We start from the raw sequence: 18,868 nt of genomic DNA on the forward strand, positions 1-18,868 counted from the left end.
CTGCGACGCAACCGCAGCAGCTAGGCTTGGGGCTGTCGGTGCACAGAGTAGCAGCTGAACAGCCCTGGGGAGCCCGGGGAGCCCCTGAGCAGGCAGTCACTTGATCCCCACAGCCAGCTCCCTGGGACCTAGAAGCTGTCTCCTTCCTGCTTCCCTAGGGAGGTCGGGTGGGGACTGGGCACAGAAGCTGGAGGGCTGTTCCCACTCCTCTGTCCCTCTCCCCGCCAAGGAAGGCCCTTGTTGGTTCTCTTTCATCCCTGAGGAGGGATCTGCCTCTCTTCCTCAGAGCAGACTAGACCTCAGAATGCATGAAGGGAAATTTCCTGGGTGGCAGTCACTGCTTCTCACTTTGTGTCCTGTTAAAGTGGAAAACATCCACCAATTTTTGCCATGAGAATATGGGTTCAAGGCCCAGCTCTGCAGCTTTTTCTGTTCTGTAATCCCAGCTAGTCATTTCAGGTCTCTGTGTCTGTTTCTTTACCTGAGAAAAAAATGGGACTGTTGGGAGAGGCTGAAGAGGCTGAAATGTGTGGAGAGGGCATCCTGGGTGGACTGAATTATGTAATATATGTGACTGCATTTGGCAGAGAAAAATGCCTTTGAAAATAAGTCTGCTAGATTTAATAAATAAAAATACAGGACACCCAGTTAAATTAGAATTTCAGGTAAACAACTAATGATTTGTTGGTATTAAGTATGACCCAACTTTTTCATGGGATATACTTAGGATAGCAATCATTTGTTGTTTATCTGAAACTGTGATTTAACTGAGCATCCTGTAATTTACCTGGCAACTTGGAAGATGGGACTCAGTTTCAGCATGGTGATTAAAAGCAAAGGTTCTGGAGCCAGACTTCTTGAACTCAGAATTCTGGTCTGCTATGTGACCTTAGCAATTATCTCAACTTTTCTTTCTTCTTTTAAAAAATTTTAAATATATTTTATATATTATATATATTATTTTATATTTTATTTATCGATCAGACAGAGAGAGAGAACAAGCAGGGGGAGCAGCAGAGGGCAAAGCTGACTCCCCACTGAGTAGGAAGAGTCTGATGTGGGGCTCGATCCCAGGACCCTGGGACCATGACCTGAGCCAAAGGCAGATACTTAACCAATTGAGCTACCCAGTTATCCCTCCCTCAACCTTTCCGTGCTCAATTTCCTCATCTTCAAAGCAGAGGTAATAATAGTGTTTATATTATAAGCTATTGTGAGAATTAAATAAATTAATACATGTAGAGCACTTTTTTTATTTTTTAAAAGATTTTTATTTATTTGACAGAGAGAGACACAGCGATAGAAGGAACACAAGCAGAGGGAGTGGGAGAGAGAAAGGCAGGCTCCCCTCCAAGCGGGGAGTCCGATGTGGGGCTGGAACCCAGGACCCAGGATCCAGAATCATGACCTGAGCCAAAAGCAGATGGTTAAACCAACCAGTTAACCAACCAGTTAATGGTCTGAGCCACCCAGGCAACCAGTTAGAAAAGTGCTCTGCACAGACTAGCAGGTCCATATTTCAAAATGTTAACTTATATGTAACAATAAATATTGATATAATGTATGTTATTTTATAATGATAACTGTTACTGTTAACTTGTCTCCCTGTGGAGTCCAGTTTTGGCTCTGTTCTGCAACTTCTATCTTGCCAATCTTCAATCTGGCCACAGGAGGGCATTAGAAGCCACCGAGAGCCGAGAGCCCCCTAGTGGCCACTTGAAGTCTTCAAGGCTCTGGCTCCACCCACAGATGGCCCCGGGCTCCTTTTGCGCACTTGTTAGAAAGTGCAGTCTCCGGAGAACGTCAGGTTCTAGGCGGGCAGGCATGGTCAGCAGAAGAGCCCCAAGGAGACACCTACTCAAGGGTCCCCCCCACTCCCACCCCCGAGACCTCAAGACACTTGCAGGAGACTTCCTAGGCTGGGTTACCCCAACAGAGTGTCTTCGCAGCCCCAGTCCCATGCCTTTGGCCTTCTCTGCCCTTTAGAGTCCAGTCTGGGCACACGTTCCAAGTAGGTTTAGAGGGAAATGAAGGGAGAGAGGGCTCTTATTTTCTCAGTCCGAACTTCTGTGAGGGATTCCTGGCAGATCAGCAGGGCCGAATCCCGAGTTTGAAGGCGGCAGGCTGAACCGCAACTACAGGGCAGAAGAGTAATCCTTGGGGTCCAGGAGTGTGAGAAGGGAGAATGTAAGATGCGTTTACAGCTGCTTCACTGAAACTTGGTGGAATCTCACTCCTTTTGTCCTGGTGTTTTGTTTTGTTCAACTCCAGGGCCAGATTGAGGTTGTTTTCCAATTTACTAATCACCTTTCACCCCCATACTCTGTATTTTAGAATTTCAGAGTAGGAGGGGTTCTTGGAGATGACTGGTCTGCCACCCTCTTATTACTGACTCAGGAAGCGGAGTGAACCAGATTCAGGTCTCCTAACTTCTCCTGTGTTTTCTTCATTACTTGGATGAGGGCATAGCTGATTTGGGGTCTGTCTTAGTAGAGGATATAGGGGACAGGCGTAAAAAATACAGCCTCATCTGTTGACTCCTGAATAAGGTTTCAACTCCAACTCCATATTGCTCTTCTGCAAAATCTCGCACTGCATGCTTTCTGAACGCATAGAAATTCCTCCTGGGTATTTTTCTCTTTTAATGAAACCGTTTCTCCCCAGAGCTCCTGGCACCTGAGTTCCTCTGCTCACGTAGTAGCCATGCTCTAGTCCTTTACCCAAACAGGCTTCTGCATTGCACAAGCCACCCAGACTTTCCTCAGCTGGGGTCCATGTCTTTTGCTGTCCTAGAAGCCTGCCCAGATACTTAAATCCCAGCTTGAAGGCTGATGGTGTCCTCTGCCTCAGGCCACCTCAGCAGCCCTTACAGAGGAAGTGAGTCACAGCCAGGCAGGCAGCTTGGGGCACTGTGGGCGTGGCCATGCCTGCCCAGGGCACTGGGGGATGGGTCAGAAAGGTGGTGATCAAAATCCCCTGGTCCAGCTGAGGTGGGGAGTGTGTGTGTGTGTGTGGGGGTGTGTGTGTGTGTGTGTGTGTGTGTGGCGAGCAGGCCCGAGCTACTGTCCTAAGTATGTTGACAGAACTAGTAGCATCATTCTAATGCTGCCTAAAGGCAGTTCCCTTTCTCCAGCCACCTTCTCTTTTGTCTCCTGGGGGAGGGGTAACCCCTCTTATCTTTATTTCTCAGGCCTTGACTATCCGACTTCTGTCCCCAAACTTCCCCTGCCCACTACTATCTTAAAAGTAAGTTGAACAGTCTTCAGTCCTCTAAGGAATTATTTAAAAAGTCTTGTGGGCACCTTGGAGAAACTTGGCGTCTAGGAAAACTTCTTGGGAAAAGGTCTCCGAAGCTAAAGGAAAAGAACCAAACAGTACAGAGGCATGAGGAATTAGAGAGGGACCCAAAGGTTAGCTAGAGCTCTAAGCAGAGACACAACCCTTCTGGAAAAGGATGTGTGGGTACATAGCAGAGAGGAATCTGGGGAGGACTCTCAAGAAAGGTAGAGGGAACTTTGGATTGGAAGGCAGAAGAGGGTTACACATAAGCAGAGCTAATCAGGGAGGAATTCATCCTGGGGCAAATGAAAACAGAGCTGGAGGGCTTGCAGAGAATTGTAAAATCGGGCAGGTCAGGCTAAAAAAGGTGGCTGGTCTGGGTGGAGATGGGCCAGGGGTTGGGCCAGTAGTTCTCATTTCTCTACTGGTAGTAATGAATGGGGTGAGGGTTCTGCTACAGAGAGCAAACGAACAAATAGCTTGGATATCAGTCAGCTTCTGCTTCTCTACCTTTCCAGAAAGAGCCTTAGGTGAGGGCCAAGCTCTCAATTGGGATAGTGGGGAGGTCGCTCTCCTTCCTGAGAGCTATCAAAACGCCTGAACTTGACCAGATAAACCATGAAAGAAGCTACTGTCCAAGATTCTAACTGTGACAGGACAAAAATACCAACATTTCATCGAGGTAAAAAACGAAGTTACCCCTAAGTGGCATAAACGCCAGCTCTCTTTCTAAACAAACTTTCAAACACATCCTAGCCGCATTCCGTCCGTGCTAGGATTCCAGGTGGGTTTTCTAGGAGAATGTCGCATCTTGTTGAAACGCCAGTTTTACAAAAGACATCTTAAAACTATGAATTAGAAGAGGGAAAAACAGTGTAGATGGCAAACTCAGATACATTTTACAAAACAAAAGCTGGCAGTCCACTCTTTCATAGAACTATGGCGGGTTAGAAGTGCTGCTGCGGGAAGGTTTTACATACTTGGGTGGAAACGAGGGTTTTGTGTTGGGGATGGAGTGGGAGACCTCGCAGGGACCGCAGGCTCTGCGCAGGGAAGGGCAAGGGAATCACGAGGGTCCGCTGCCTGGGTCAGGCGGGGAGAGGAGCTTGGCCTGGGCGCACCGCACTCGGAAAGGTCTCCCGCAGGCTTCGCTCGTCCGAAGCCTGGGCGCCGTCCTCCCTCCGCCGCTCAGTGAGGCTAGAGGTGGGAAGTGTGGCAATCGGTCGGGCGGGGGGAACTGGGGGCCGCAGCAGGGCTGAAGTCGCCGACCGCAGTTGGGGGCGGGAGAGTGAGGCAGGCGCTCGGCTGCTCTTCGCCGGGCATCTCGAGGGTCTGTCTGTCCCCGAGGGCCGCGGAGAGCCCAGAGTGGCCGCGGGGCTCCGGCACTGCCTTCCCTCCTCTGGGGCTTCTCCAGGTGCCGAGATTACAGTGGGCGCGGCCGCGGGGCTGGCCAGCGAGGGCTCGGGTCCCAGAGCCGGGAAAGGGGCGGCGGCAGGGAGCGGGGGCTGGGCGCGGCTGCCCCGCGCAGAGGCCCGGGCCCCGCTGCTCTCTCTCCTCTCCCTTGCGGTCGCCGGGCCGCAGGCCCACGCCAAGCCTCCCGGTTCCTGGCCCGCTCGCGGCCTTGCTCTCCTGGGCTGGGCTAGGACGCGGCTCGGCTGGGCTCGGCGGGCGGAGGAGGAAGGAGGGAGGGAGCGGGCGGGCGGGCGGGCGGAAGGGGGAGGAGAGGAGCGAGCCTAGCCAGTCCGGAGTGGGGGGGGAGCCGGAGCTCCGCGGACGCCAGGAGAGACGGAGCAGCGGCTCCCGGCCCGGCCAGGTCCGCGACGCCGCCGCCGCCGAGTGAGTCGGGACCCCAGCTTGGGAGCCGCGGGCGCTGCGCGCAGGGGTGGGGCGGGGAGCGGCAGCGGAAAAGTTGGGAGAAGTGGGGGCGGCTCCGACGCGGCTCCGCGGAGAGGGCCCCGGCTGCGGAGCGAGTGGGGGGTGACAAGGGCAGAGAGAGCGGGGCGCGGGCTCGGGGCGGCCGGGCGGGGGGCGGCGGCGGCCGCGGGCTCGGGGGCCTGTGCCCGGCGCGCTCATGGCGGCGGGCCTGGGGGAGGGCGGGCCGGAGCGCCTCGCGGGAGCGGCCGGGCCCCCAGTGCCGCCCGAGGGCACGCTGGCCGGGCGCCTCGGCATTGTGGGGCGCGTCGTCCCAGCCCGGCGAGGCAAGCCCTGCTGGCAACAGGTAGGGGCCCGGGGCTGCTCGCGGAGGGCCCGAGCCACAGGCGCCCCCTTTGTTGGGGAGAGGAGCTTGGTGACCATTTGCGCGAGAGCCCCAGCCTGGCAGTGGGCCCGCGGCGTCGCTCCTGGCCTGCACGGGTCCCATGGCTGGAGTAGGATGGTGGGGAGGGTCCTGCCGCTTTTTCTTCGGACCGGCCCACTGTGGCCACTCCGAGAGCGAGGTCAGAGCGTCCATGTGCTTAACGGGAAACAGGAAGGAGCGGCTCTGAGTGTCTGCCCCGGCCCCCCAAGGCTAAGGCTCCTATACCGTTATGGGGTGTGTGTGGCTGGGGCGAAGAGGGGGGAAGCTGCTGGTGAAACTGGTTTTCTGGGCCACAGCTTGTTAATTACCGGCCCGGAGGCTCTCTGGCAAGTAGGTTAATTGCAGGTGTGTGGCACTAATATTTGGCCTCAGCTTGGGGGTTTCTCTGTCTCCCGGAGCCAAGCTCCTGGCATCACAACCTGGGCTTAGTTACCTGAGTTCCTAGACTCAGTACGCAGGGGGTTCTGAGGATCCCAAGGAATGATGCCTCCTTCACAGGGAAATGAATCTGGAAAGGCCTCCAACAGGCAGTCACTCCCACGTCTGTGTTGGAGGGGTCTCTGCCCAATACCAAAGTCCAGGTGACTGGGTCTAAATGTGGGTGGTTGACTGCACTTGTAATGGGGCTCCTAGGGATAAGGACTTGTCATAGCCTTGTCTCTCTGGCCCTAATCATAAAGTGACCTGCACAGATTCTCTGTTCTAAGGGGAATTCCTTGTCTCCCTTGGTACCCCATAGCCCACTCCCTTCACTGGGGCCTCTGGCCAGCTTTCCCCCTGGAGGCAGGGCCTCCTCGCCTCCCTGTCACTGGCCAGGAGCCTGCAGGCCTGCGGATACTTTACTGTGCTCTTCAGCACTGTCCCCGCTCTGCCTCTTTAACCTGCCGGCCTCTCCCTGCCCCTGGAGGCTCTAGTCACACTCAGTATTTGGGTGTGTTGGGGCCTCTAGTGGGGCAGCCCAGACATGCTAAATTTGGGGACCTACACGGCTGCCTGGAGCAATGACACACCTCCTGTTGGCTCAACCGTGCTGCAGCCTTCTAGTTGCTTCTGTGCTGTTGCCAAAAGAAAGTTTTCAACAAGAAGACTACTCGGATCCTCCCCCTTTTTTTGTAGTCTCTCAGGCTTCAGTGGCGGGTGGCGGCTGGAAGCCTGTGGGACCCTGTGTTTGTCCGTCTCTCCTCCTTTGCTGATCCTGGTTTCCTCAATTATTTCTTCAGTAAATCAGAGACCCGCAGGACTATTTTCGTGTTGAGTCTGTGAGATCCTTTCCTCACGGACTCAGACCTCTGCCCTCTCAGCATTCTGGGTTTACAAGCCCCCAGAGCCTTGTAAAGGGCTCTGCCCCCTTTACATCCTGCTCTGAAGGGTTGGGGGGGGGTGGGGGCTGGGCAGAGCCCTAGTCAAGTTCCTGGTAATGCAATGCCCATGAAATCCCTGCTCTCTTGGCCCCTGTCCAGCCTGTGCCTCAGAGAGTGGCGTCTGTGTCTCTGAGGCAGGTGTGTGTGTGAGAGAGGAGGGAGAGACATACAAAGACACACACACTCTGTTGTATCTCCATGTGTGGGGTGAGTACATTCTGTGAGTGGGAAAATATCTGTAGGTGTGATTTCTCCATCAGAAAATCAAATACCTACCCTGAGGGCCAACTGGCCAGAAAAGCAGGGTTGTCTTCCCTATGCCCAGTTCACATCTCCTCTTCTTGCCCCGGCCTTTTGTTTATGGGATCCCATGCTTGGCTTGGTGCGCTGGTGCCAAGAAGCCACCAGAGCTGCTTCAGGAGCAAACCTGTTGGTTCTGTGGGGCTGTGTAAGTGAGGCTGCTGGGACCCTCTGTTGTCCTCCCTGCCCCTGTCCCCCCCACCCCCCATGTTGAGTCAGAAGCCCTGACTGTGCTGAATCGGGTGCCTCTCCCTGCTGGGCTAGGCCCTGGGGGTGGGGTACAGTGGGCAGGGATGGGGTAGCTTTGCTCTGCTAATGGAAGTACTGGGCAGCAAGAGAGGGCTGTGGTCACAGAAAGCCTGCAACCCAGGTATGAGAGAGCCCCCATTAATCTGCATTTCTGAGCTGTAGACACACCATGTTCTCTGGCTCTCCCTGCTTGGGATGGGAAGGGTAAACAGGTGTCATCTTGTCTTGGGGTTGAGATAATGGCCCTATCCTGGTGCTTGCCCTCGACCACTCTCTGACCCTTTTTCTGCTAACTTCCCCAGCTCCTCACCTTCTTTGTAGGTTTAGACCGGCAGAAGACAATCCTGGGTTCCAGGAGTCAGGGAGAGGGGCCCCACTCACACCCTCTGGGACCCCAGCCAGCCCTCTGAATCTTTAATCCTGAAAATGTCCCTGACAGAGAAGCTTCCTGCGTTTCCACTGACCAGGGTGGGGATGGGGCCCGACATCCAGGCCTGTCTGTATACTTTTGCTTTAGATCTCAGTAGAGGACAAGGTGGTCTCCAAGAGATGTGGAGCCCAGGAGACACATCAGATATCTTTCCCCACCCCCAATCTAGCTAAGCTAGAAAGGTGGGAAGGACGAGCCAGAGGCAGGAGGCATGCTAGCACATCGAGGCATTCTGTATTTTCCTTCTCTGCTAGACTTTCTTGATCTTTTCTCTATGAAAGTGTGTTGTGCACTTGGTTGTGTGGGGAAAGTTCCACCGTGGAGAAGTGTATTTAATTTTGTTCTTTTCAAAAGGCTTCCATCTCTTTAACTAATTAAATATTTATTCTGGCCAAGGTAGAGGGGGAAGGGGCAGTGCCCTTGGGAGCTGAGCCTAGAGTGTGTGTGTGTGTGTGTGTGAATGAGTGTTACTGGGGGAAGGTGGAGCTGAAGCTCCTTTATTGTCAGTGCTGACCTCTGACTTCATCTGAGAGCAGTGACCAGGAGTGGGGACAAGAGGGTAAAGTCCTTGAGCTGGAATACTGACCCGTGACAGGCTGAGAGGGATTTCTGAGAGGGATTTCGCAAGTACTGTGGTGGGTGTGGGCGGAGCCATGGGAAGAGCAGGCTGTGGACCAGCCCAGCTCAGCTGGGATCTGATCAGCCTTCAGCCAGTGGCACCAACTGGTCTCCAGTTCCTGGTGAGAACAGTCTTCCCACTCTCTTCCCTCCGGGTGGGAGGAGACCACCTTCTGCGTCAGCTTTTAGTTCCATGCCAGCCTGAATACCAGCACCTCTCTTCCCTCCTGAGAGGATGAGGGCTAGGTGGCCTAGAAACTTCTGCCCTTGTCATCCCACTGGCGTTCTGAGTCCCAGGACTGCCAGGCATTCTGTTAGTATTGGCATCACTGACTCCATAGGACCATCTTGCTGCTGCTCTCAGCTCCCAGCAACTGCTCTCCCCCTCAGGAGCACTGGACAATGCCTTTAGAGGGAACCTCAAAGGAGGTCTGTACCCTCCCTCATTCCAGTATCCAAGTGGCCAGGGGTTGGTCACTGCCTCCCAGTGGACCCTGGGGAGGAGGGGGGAGATGGGAAGGAACAGCTTTTCCCTGAGTCCTTGGGATGGGTGTTCCCCTGCAGACTAGTTACTATTTTATGGATGAGCCTTAATAAATAGCTCTTACTTCCACCAGATGTTTTGGTCTTCTGATTCCATTGTCTGTCCATGAATCCCTAATCCTTTTTTTTTTTTTTTAGATTTTATTTTTTTGACAGAGACAGACACATCAAGAGAGGGAACACAAGCAGGAGGAGTGGGAGAGGGAGAACAGGCTTCCCGCTGAGCGGGGAGCCCCATGCAGGGCTCAGTCCCAGGACCTTGGGATCATGACATGAGCCGAAGGCAGATGCTTAATGACTGAGCCACTGAGGCACCGCCCCCCCCATCCCTAATACTTTACAGCCTTGCCTTCACTTTGTTTTTGAAAAGATGCTTCAGATAGTTCTTCTACCTTATGTGCAGGAATTGGATGGCTTGGCATGGGGTGTTAATCTCAGGTGGAATAGTTTGATGTTCAGATTGTCCTGGAGCTCAGCATCTTTTAGGGACATAATTTTGCTTTACTCTGGCCTCTTAATTTTCCCCAGGGACCTTCTGGCCCAGAAGGGTTGTAGGAAAGGAGGTAGGGTTTGCTTTAGCCCTGCAATCTGTTTTTGGGCTTCCTTCGCATGGAGGCTTTTAACTGTGGGTTGGCTTGAGGGATAGAGGGGTAGTTGGAGCGTGGGGGCAGGGGAGGAGAAGGTGCCTCTGGTTTTACTCAGATTGTTACATCTTCCAGGGCCAGATCCTGTCTTCCCTGTTGGGGTAGCAAAGTGATGGGGAGACCCCAAGGTTTTTAGTTCTAGAGAACTGGGACTCCTGGGGGTCATCAGCAGCATTTTCAGTTGCAGTAAATGGTAAATGTTAGGACTGGAAAGCCACCATATTACAGACAAGGAAACTGATTTGCCCAACACCATGTGGCTGGGACCAGACTCCAGGGTTTCAGTCTGTCATCTTTCTCTTCCCCCATAGCTGCCCCCTGTGATGCCCTCTGACTTCCCCCCTCCTCACTCAGGATGCTCCAGACCTTGTATGACTACTTCTGGTGGGAACGGCTGTGGCTGCCTGTGAACTTAACTTGGGCTGATCTAGAAGACCGGGATGGACGGGTCTACGCCAAAGCCTCAGACCTCTACATCACACTACCCCTGGCCTTGCTCTTCCTCATCGTTCGATACTACTTTGAGCTGTGAGCATACCAACCTTCCCCCATGCCTGCCTTGGCTGCCAGCCACAGTTTCTCACACTTCAAGTTTGTTTCTTGCTGTTTAATTGGTCCCAGACCCCGCTGTTATGGCCACCCAGATCCCTGCCTACTGTGTGCCCCCCACTGAACGCAGCATTGTCTTCCTGAGGGCTCAGCATCCCCAGGCCCTTTCCTTCAATGGTTATTTGTTCTCCCTCTCCACTCCGCCTGGTCACTCGTGAACACAGGCAGCTTTGTCAGCTTTCGGCAGCCGAAGCAGGCCAAAGAGGGAGTTGCCGGGAAACTGAGGCCCAGGATAAAGTTGTCTGAGCTTGCAGCCCTTTCCCCTCCCAGCTTAGGGGCTACCAAGAAACTGAGGTGCTTTAAAGGAGACAGACCCTTTTCACTGCTCTCCCTTCCTCAGTTATGTGGCTACACCACTGGCCGCCTTCCTGAACGTAAAGGAGAAAACTCGGCTGCGGGCACCAGCCAACCCCACCTTGGAGCACTTCTACCTAACCAGTGGCAAGCAGCCCAAACAGGTGTGAGCCGCAGGCCCTGCTCTGGGAGTTGCTGGGTGCTGCTGGGGGAGGGCGCAGGTTGCAACGCCATGTGGGCAGGCGACGAGACGAGAGGGCAGTGGTACTGATCCAGGTTCTTGGTGGGAGGCCGTGGCGGGAGGATGGGGGTGCTGTCGAGTTCCACAGTTGAACATACTGGGCTTCTTCACAACACCCAGGCGGAGGTAGAGCTCCTGTCACGGCAGAGTGGGCTCTCTGGCCGCCAGGTAGAGCGCTGGTTCCGCCGCCGCCGCAACCAGGATCGGCCCAGTCTCCTCAAGAAGTTCAGAGAAGCCAGGTAGGGGAGGTTGGGGCCGGAGAAGCTGGGTGGCAGAGGAAGGTCTGATGTCCTGCTTGGAGGGGTGGGCCACGGCTGTGTGCAGGGAGAGGTTGTGCCCTGGTGAGGAGGCGAATTTGGATATCAATGATACTCTTGAGAGGGAGATCTCCGAGCACTTGGGAGTGGTTGGAGGGCTGTGCCACTCTCCCAGCCACTCTCCTCATCCTTTCTGCTTCCTCTTCCAGCTGGAGATTCACCTTTTACCTGGTTGCCTTCATTGCTGGCATGGCTGTCATCGTGGATGTGAGTGCCGGGTTCCTGGGAGGTGGGAGTAGGTTTTCTGTCAAGGTGGTGTGAAGCCATAGAGTGTGGGCCCCTCCTCTTTTAACCTCTCGCCGTCTCTCTGCAGAAACCCTGGTTCTATGACATGAAGAAGGTTTGGGAGGGCTATCCCATACAGGTATGAGATGGGGTCCTGACTCCTTATCTGGGATGATTAAGAGAATCAAAGTAGGACAGGACGAGGACATGTACACCTGTGTGAAGAGATCATCTCTGGGACACATGGCAGAAGGCACTGTAGTCATGGTGCTAAACAAGGGCTAGAAGGGCTGGGTTGGACAGGCGAGACCCTCGCGTCCTGTTGTTCAGGGTCCCTCACCTTTCTGTTTCTCTCCTCTCTCCCAGAGCACCATCCCTTCCCAGTATTGGTACTACATGATTGAACTTTCTTTTTACTGGTCGCTGCTCTTCAGCATTGCCTCTGATGTCAAGCGAAAGGTAGGTCAGGGAGCTGTGCCCGTAAGCCTAGGAGCCAAAACAAAGCCCCAGGATGGAGAGCCTTTCTCTTTGATTTCTGGGTATTTGGATGGAACTGTGAGTTAAGGGGAACTAGGTGGAAGGGGAAAGAAGTAGGATTAGAGTGGGGGCTGGGGAACACGAAAAAGTCCCCTGGAGCCTGCATCTTCTTTGCAGGATTTTAAGGAACAGATCATCCACCACGTGGCAACCATCATTCTCATCAGCTTCTCCTGGTTTGCCAATTACATCCGAGCAGGGACTTTGATCATGGCTCTACATGACTCTTCTGACTACCTGCTAGAGGTCAGGCTCGCTGGGCATTTCTTCAAACCTAAGAGACTCCGGTGCAGGTTCTCCTGTCCCTCTCCCTTTTTTGGGGGTGGTGGTGGTGTGGGGGGTGCTGACCTTCCTGGGACCAAGGCGGTGGGGGCACAGAGCCAGTGTATATATAAATGTATACGGGAGAGTCAGGAGCACATTTTGATGGATGGGGGCTATCTGTACAGTCAGCCAAGATGTTTAACTATGCGGGATGGAAAAACACCTGCAACAACATCTTCATCGTCTTCGCCATCGTCTTCATCATTACCCGACTGGTCATCCTGCCCTTCTGGTGAGTAAGCCAGTCTATACTCCTGTCCTCAAGGAATCAGGAGTCTTGCCTCTCCCCTTATCTGTTCTCATCCCCGCTGCCTCCTCCACCTCCTCTGTGTGTTTCCAGTTCTGTCCCTCCTTTCCTGATGCAGGATCTTGCACTGCACGGTGGTCTACCCCTTGGAGCTCTATCCTGCTTTCTTCGGCTACTACTTCTTCAATTCCATGATGGGAGTGCTACAGCTGCTGCATATCTTCTGGGCCTACCTCATTCTGCGCATGGCCCACAAGTTCATAACTGGAAAGGTGACTGCTCTGTAGGCCCTACACCCTTGAACTCTAGAAACAGCCCAGACTCCCTCCCATATGAGCAGGCATCCTGCTAAGAAACTACTGTGGGGCCCTGGGTACAGCAAGACAAGCCTGCTGAGAGAGGCATTCCTTAAGCATTTGAGGATAGCATGTAACCCTTCTTTTCCCTTTCCACAGCTGGTAGAGGATGAACGCAGTGACCGGGAAGAAACGGAGAGCTCAGAGGGGGAGGAGGCTGTAGCCGGGGGAGGAGCAAAGAGCCGGCCCCTAGCCAACGGCCACCCTGTCCTCAGTAACAACCATCGTAAGAATGACTGAACCATTGTCCCTGCTGCCCCTCAGATTAACGCATAAAGCCAAGGAACTAGCCTGTCCTCCCCAGAGGACCACTTAAACCCTGGGGAGAAAGCAAGCAAGGAGAGAGTTCTTCTACGGCCCAACCTCCTGCTTCTTTGTCACCCAGTTGCCTTTAACCAAACTCTAACCAGCCTATCCCCAGGGAGAGGGGAGGTTGGTATATCCTTTGTTAGAGGGGGGATGGCCTTATTTTCCCTCTGTTATTCTAAGTTGTCCTTTCTATTGCTTTGGAGGCCTGCCTCAGCTCTGGGGGTGGCAATTACAACTCACATTCCTTATTCTTCAGAATTTGGCCCTAGCTGTTTGCCTCAGACTCCCTGACCTCCAGAGCCAGGGTTGTGCCTTATTATCCCATCTGTGGGCCTCATTCTGCCAAAGATGGACCAAGGCTCACCTTTCTAGGTTCCCTAACTTGGGCCAGAAACCAAAGCTGAGCTTTAACTTTTTCCCCTCCTAAGACACAAATGAATTGAGTGTAGGAGGGTACATATGACCCCTACCTCTGCCAAAAAGGGTTGGGGGGGCACATACTGGGACTGCTCAGGTGGTCTACGTGTTATTTGCCAGCTCTCTGTCGTCACAGGTCCAAGATCTTAACTGCCTCCTTCCTCTGGCCTCATCCCCTAGGCTAGCTGGTTTGGAATAGAATGGCAACTAGTTCTAATTTTTATTTATTAAACATTCGGTGTTTTGGGTTAAAGCCAGAATTACAGCTAGCACCTGGCATTTCAGCAGAGGGACCACTTCAGACCAAAATGTACTGTTAATGGGTTTTTTTTTTAATTAAAATATATTAAAGATTAAGTAAAACATGGCAATAAGTGTCTGAGACTAATAGGAACTGAGAAGGGAGATCAACTAAATAAACTAAGTTAGTCTTCCTCATGGTTATGTAATGTTTTCTTTTTAAAAATTTCACATGGCAATTAAGAAAAAGCAAAGGTAGAGAAGGTGTGAGATTAATGACAGCTGCCTCTTGGGAAAGATGAGGGGTGGAAACAGCTCTGTCCCTGAAGACCCAGAACTGGGAGAATGGGGGCTGAGGAAGATGAATCAAATCACAATCTTCGTTTTAACATCTTGTTAAAAAGATGTTCAAGAAGCCATACAAATCAAGGACAGTAGATATGCAGCCCTCATTCCAGGAATACAGTCTGTCAGAAGCATGAACACTTGAACAAATATAGGCTGGGAGGGAGGGGTCACAGGAGGACCAAGGGATATCAGGCCCAGGTCGGCGTGGCAACCTCTCCCTGCCTCCATGCTTTAGGAGGTGGGAGGAGGGACCCTGCCTGCTAGCACCACATGGGAAAGGATCTCCTGATCCAGAGTTCCCATTTCTATCTACTAGGAGCTGGGGGAAGAGCTAGACTGGAGACGTGGGGGTCAGAGTTTAACAGTCAGGAAGACCCGGTTCCTGAGGAAAGGATAGTTCAGGGAGGGTTCGGAAAGTTCAGAAGAAGGCTATCCTTTAAAGAAGACGCCCTCTGCATTCGATGGCCCCGCAGCAGCAGAGCAGCTCCTTGCCTTCCACGCTGCCCACCTCGTAGTTGTAGTCCCAAGTGAGCTCTGTCCCAGCCCGGATCCTCCTGGACAGGAAGACAGGGATGGGGGTGGTGAAGGCAGCATGCCACCAGGTGTGAGCAGAGCTGGGGCAAAAGGTGGGGGCCTTCCCCCTCTTGAACCCTGGCTGGTGCTCTTACCCAACCTTCCCCCTCTCCCTGACCCCCTCTTACTTGCTGGCAAAGAAGGCCACCCAAGGGAAGCGAAGATCGTGAGTATCCACGAAGACATTCTGGACAAACAGGTTGGGGCTGCAGCTATGCTGTGGGTTTAAGGACAGGACCCATAAGAACAGAGAAAACAGAACCCAGCTTTGTGGGGGTGAGGGTAAGCTGGACAAAAAACAATGCCCTTTGATCCTCCCCATCACAGAGAAGTTCTAAAAGAAAGCTACATCTTTAAGATCCTAGAGATCAAGAATTTCTAACAAGTAAAGGTAGGTTTACATAGTTGTGTTAAAAGAACTAGAAATATGAGGACAGTGGGATAACCCAGCATTTAGAGTGGAGGGAGAGGGGTCTCACATTGAGGTAGCGGCCGAGGTTGCCTTCTAGCTTGGCATCAATGATGTAGCAAGACTCTTCCCCATCATAGAACTGGCGTGTGTTCTTACGAACAGGTGCACTCTCCCCCTTTTCCACAGATGCCATGTTGGTGGACTTAATGGCAATCCCATGAGTGGACTTCAGAGCAAAACCTCTGGTTGATTTTACTGCCACCTGGCGCTTTGTCGGACCTGGACAGGAAGGAGAACAGGGTTAGGCACCATCCCACGTCACGACTGGATCCTCTACTTGCATTTCCATCCCACTCATTGCACGTAGGAATACTGATTAGCCGTGACCCTGAAAGCAAAGATTCTAATTGGCAGTTTTTTCAAGCTGGATTAGATCTGCTGGGTAAAGGAGCTAAGGCAAAAGAGTAGGGAAATGGAAAGGAGAGAGAAGGGGATGTGCTGAACATTAGCAGTTGAGTTGGGAATCAGAGAACCCTCCCAGACATACATACATCAACTCTTTTAAGATCTGAATGTTTTCTAACTTCTTTAGCTTCCCTAAAAAAGCCCCTATCCCAGCTTTCCTACCATTCCTTCCTACTACCCCCAACATTCTTCCAGACTACCAGACATGTTCTTCTTGTCCTCAAAGTCATCCGCTTCGGAGCCAGAGGAGATGGTCTGGATATCATCGCTATCCATTGCTGTGGCTGAAGTCTGACCAGTGGTGGGCTTCCGGCTCGTCCCACTTTCCCCCTCACTTTCTGTGCTGCTAGACAATGTTAACACATCCTGGGAAACACAAAGGTGAGAAGAAAGACGAATAAATGGAGAGGACCCATTCAAGTTCTTGCTCTTTCTACAGTTAGGTAGGAAGAAACTAAGTACAGCAAGAGAAAGATGAGATGCTTGCTGAAGGAAAAGGAAGCAAGAAGTCACAGCCAAAGAACCAAGGCATTTATTGGTAATTATCAGTAAGGCCCTGAAGAGGTGAGGTACAGCTTGAGGGAGAAGGCCACTTACATCAGCATTGGACTGAGCAGAGGCCATGAGTCGTCGGCTCTGATGCATACTAGTCTTACTAGGTGGGCGGCGAAGTCCTTCAAGCTTCATGGGAGAAGGATTGTAACCATAATTTCGAGAGGTTTCAGTAACTCTAATGGAAGGGAAAGGAATGAGAGATGAGAGGGAGTCAGATGACGGTGTCTTTTATAGGCTTGAAACAAGGCAGATCTGGAAACAGGTCAGAAAGAGAGGCTCTTACATTGACATCTTGTTTCGGTCATCAGGGTCCTGGAAGAGAGCAAGTGAAAGGTTAAAAAGTGTTTTCAGTGGTCCTAGGTAACAAATCCAGCAATCAGACTTGATCCCAAAGATCTCAGCTAGTGAGAAAAAAGTAAGCTAGCTAGAGACTGTTCTGCAGCTTGACAGTAACAGTGATATTCTCATCACAACACCTAAAAGGGGGTTTCTAACACTTTCCAATGATAGACGTAAGATGCTCAAGGGTAAATCTTACAAGGACAGGGACATAATTTACCGCCCATAATGTGCTAAGTTTCAACATCAATAAAAATACATCTAGAATCAACATTTTTTTTCCCCTTTAAGGATTTATTTATTGTGGGGGGGGGGCAGGATGGAGATAGAGCATGCAAGCAGAGGGAGAGAGGGAGAGACTCTCAAGCTGACTTGAGCCCAACATAGGGCGCAATCTCATGACCCTGAGATCACGCCCGGAGCCGAAATCAAGAGTTGGATGCCTAATTGAGCCACCAAAACCCCCTCGATTCTTGGTTTTTAAGTATAACAAAAGACAGCAATGCTGCAGATAATTTGAAATCAATGCTGCAGATAACCTGAAATGTAACATTTAATCTTATAAATCCTTTACTTTGGAAAGAACCAGATGCTTCTTTCCAAAGTTGATTTTTAAAATAATTTGGTTCTGGGGCGCCTGGGTGGCTCAGTGGGTTAAGCCACTGCCTTTGGCTCAGGTCATGATCTCAGAGTCCTGGGATCGAGTCCCGCATCGGGCTCTCTGCTCAGCAGAGAGCCTGCTTCCCTCTCTCTCTCTCTGGCTGCCTCTCCGTCTACTTGTGATTTCTCTCTGTCAAATTAATAAATAAAATCTTAAAAAAAAAAAAAAATAAAATAAAATAATTTGGTTCTTTAAGCACTAGGAATGTGCTGAGTGGTCAGGTGGCTGGGGCGATAATCCAGTTTGCCACAGAAATCTCCACCCAGTAAAATGAATGAAGAGTGAAAGTAAGCCACATTACATTACTATACCAGTTACAAAAAAGCCACTGCTCTTGAGTCTCCTGCCACCACTTACCTCTTTCTTGGGCTGCTTGATGTCTCCCTCATCCTTGAAGCCCAGCCCTGAGGTGGAGGCCTTCTCAGCCTCCCCTTTGCCTCCCCCAGCCCGGCCTTCCCCACCTTCGCTAGTCTTGAAGGATGAACGGCTATCAGAGTCAGCAAAGCCACCTTCACTGACACTATTGCAGCTCAACCACGAGGCCACCTTGTTTTTGGGTGTCTCTTCAGAGGAAGGCGGATTGCAACCACCTACAGGAATTGCTGGAGGGACAGGAATATGTGGGGGGCCGAGGTCTGGGGGGCGGGAGTCCTTGGAAGCGGTCTCAGAAAGTCCGTTCTCCTTTTGGCCCCGGGTCTGCCGCCGGGTAGCATAGCTGCGCCACACGGAGCTGGTGCTGAAGTCCTCATCTTTACAGAAGTTATCATCGGAGCTGTCATCATTGGACTCTTCAGGATCCTCTGTACCACTGTTGCCATCCTCCTGGTCTTTCAAGTCCACCCCGCTGCTATCAGAGGAACAGGGAGCATCACTCTCATAGCCTTCCTTGAAGTTCTCCACACTCTCGATGTGGTCCAGATTGGCAAAGTACTCATCACCCATCTCCAGGCCCTCCTTGTCTGCAAAGTCATCTGTCAGGATCTTGCCTGGGAATGAAGAGAATTAAAGGCATATTCCATGGTTATGAGGATCTTTTAGAAAGTACAGGGCTCCTTCCAGCAATACCCAGCCACTGACACACAGTCAAGACACCTCTCTTATGGGCTCTCCCTTGTCACCTCAGTGTCTTAACTCTAGTTTTTTGTTAAAGATTTTATTTATTTATTTGACAGACAGAGACCACAGGTAGGCAGAGAGAGGAGGAAGCAGGCTCCCCGCTGAGCAGAGAGCCCAACGTGGGGCTCAAACCCAGGACCCTGGGATCATGACCCGAGCCTAAGGCCGAGGCTTAACCCACTGAGCCACCCAGGCGCCCCTTAACTCTAGTTTTAAATCTTGCCCTTTCTGCCATCCTGTCTTCTTCTTCACTTGGTTTACCAAAAGGGTGTCTGCAGCTATGCTAAAAGCCTCTGGGTGGAGAGACGTGGGAGGAAATGACACACCAGGCCCTGCTCCCATGTCCCTCATCTGAAAAATCCTCACGTCCAACTGGGAAGGGTTTGTGCTATGGCAAGTGCTGTGCAATGTGTAAGCCTGATGGTTCACAGACCTGTACCTCTGGGGCAAATAATACATTATATGTTAATAATAATAAAAAAATCCTCATGTCCACTTTCAACCCTTTTCCTTCTTGTTCTTATAAAGCTCTTTGTCCCTTCCTAGTCTACCCAGACAGGCAC

At 52.0% G+C, this 18,868-nt stretch overlaps 2 protein-coding genes across 7 annotated transcripts in view; one reads left to right on the top strand and one right to left on the bottom strand.

Annotated features, from left to right (window-relative positions):
* The first annotated feature begins 4,973 nt into the window (after window positions 1-4,973).
* Window positions 4,974-14,034, top strand: CERS2 (ceramide synthase 2). Of its 2 annotated transcripts, none has more exons than XM_045083110.1 (11): window positions 4,974-5,115; window positions 10,075-10,248; window positions 10,670-10,787; window positions 10,985-11,103; window positions 11,331-11,388; window positions 11,495-11,545; window positions 11,773-11,865; window positions 12,061-12,189; window positions 12,393-12,499; window positions 12,633-12,786; window positions 12,970-14,034. In XM_045083110.1, the coding sequence occupies exons 2-11, from the start codon at window positions 10,076-10,078 to the stop codon at window positions 13,108-13,110; spliced, it is 1,143 nt and encodes a 380-aa protein (XP_044939045.1). In that variant the 5' UTR covers window positions 4,974-5,115; window position 10,075; the 3' UTR covers window positions 13,111-14,034. The 2 variants fall into 2 exon arrangements, with proteins under 2 accessions (XP_044939045.1, XP_004776832.1); XM_004776775.3 differs by lacking the exon at window positions 4,974-5,115 and adding an exon at window positions 7,125-7,143.
* Window positions 14,035-14,215: 181 nt separating this feature from the next.
* SETDB1 (SET domain bifurcated histone lysine methyltransferase 1) overlaps window positions 14,216-18,868 on the bottom strand; it is a 33,918-nt gene continuing 29,265 nt past the window's right edge. For all 5 annotated transcript variants that reach the window (XM_045083106.1, XM_045083108.1, XM_045083105.1 and 2 more), the window contains 7 exons: window positions 17,547-18,175; window positions 16,473-16,501; window positions 16,232-16,364; window positions 15,835-16,000; window positions 15,237-15,448; window positions 14,886-14,974; window positions 14,216-14,738 (listed from right to left, as the gene is read on the bottom strand). In XM_045083106.1, the coding sequence (XP_044939041.1) occupies window positions 14,621-14,738; window positions 14,886-14,974; window positions 15,237-15,448; window positions 15,835-16,000; window positions 16,232-16,364; window positions 16,473-16,501; window positions 17,547-18,175 (1,376 nt within the window). In that variant the 3' untranslated portion in view covers window positions 14,216-14,620. The remainder of the gene's footprint in view (window positions 14,739-14,885; window positions 14,975-15,236; window positions 15,449-15,834; window positions 16,001-16,231; window positions 16,365-16,472; window positions 16,502-17,546; window positions 18,176-18,868) is intronic.

This window comes from Mustela putorius, unplaced genomic scaffold (assembly GCF_011764305.1).
Source record: "Mustela putorius furo isolate JIRA1106 unplaced genomic scaffold, ASM1176430v1.1 tig00000695_pilon_pilon_pilon, whole genome shotgun sequence".
Taxonomy (NCBI): Eukaryota; Metazoa; Chordata; class Mammalia; order Carnivora; family Mustelidae; genus Mustela; species Mustela putorius.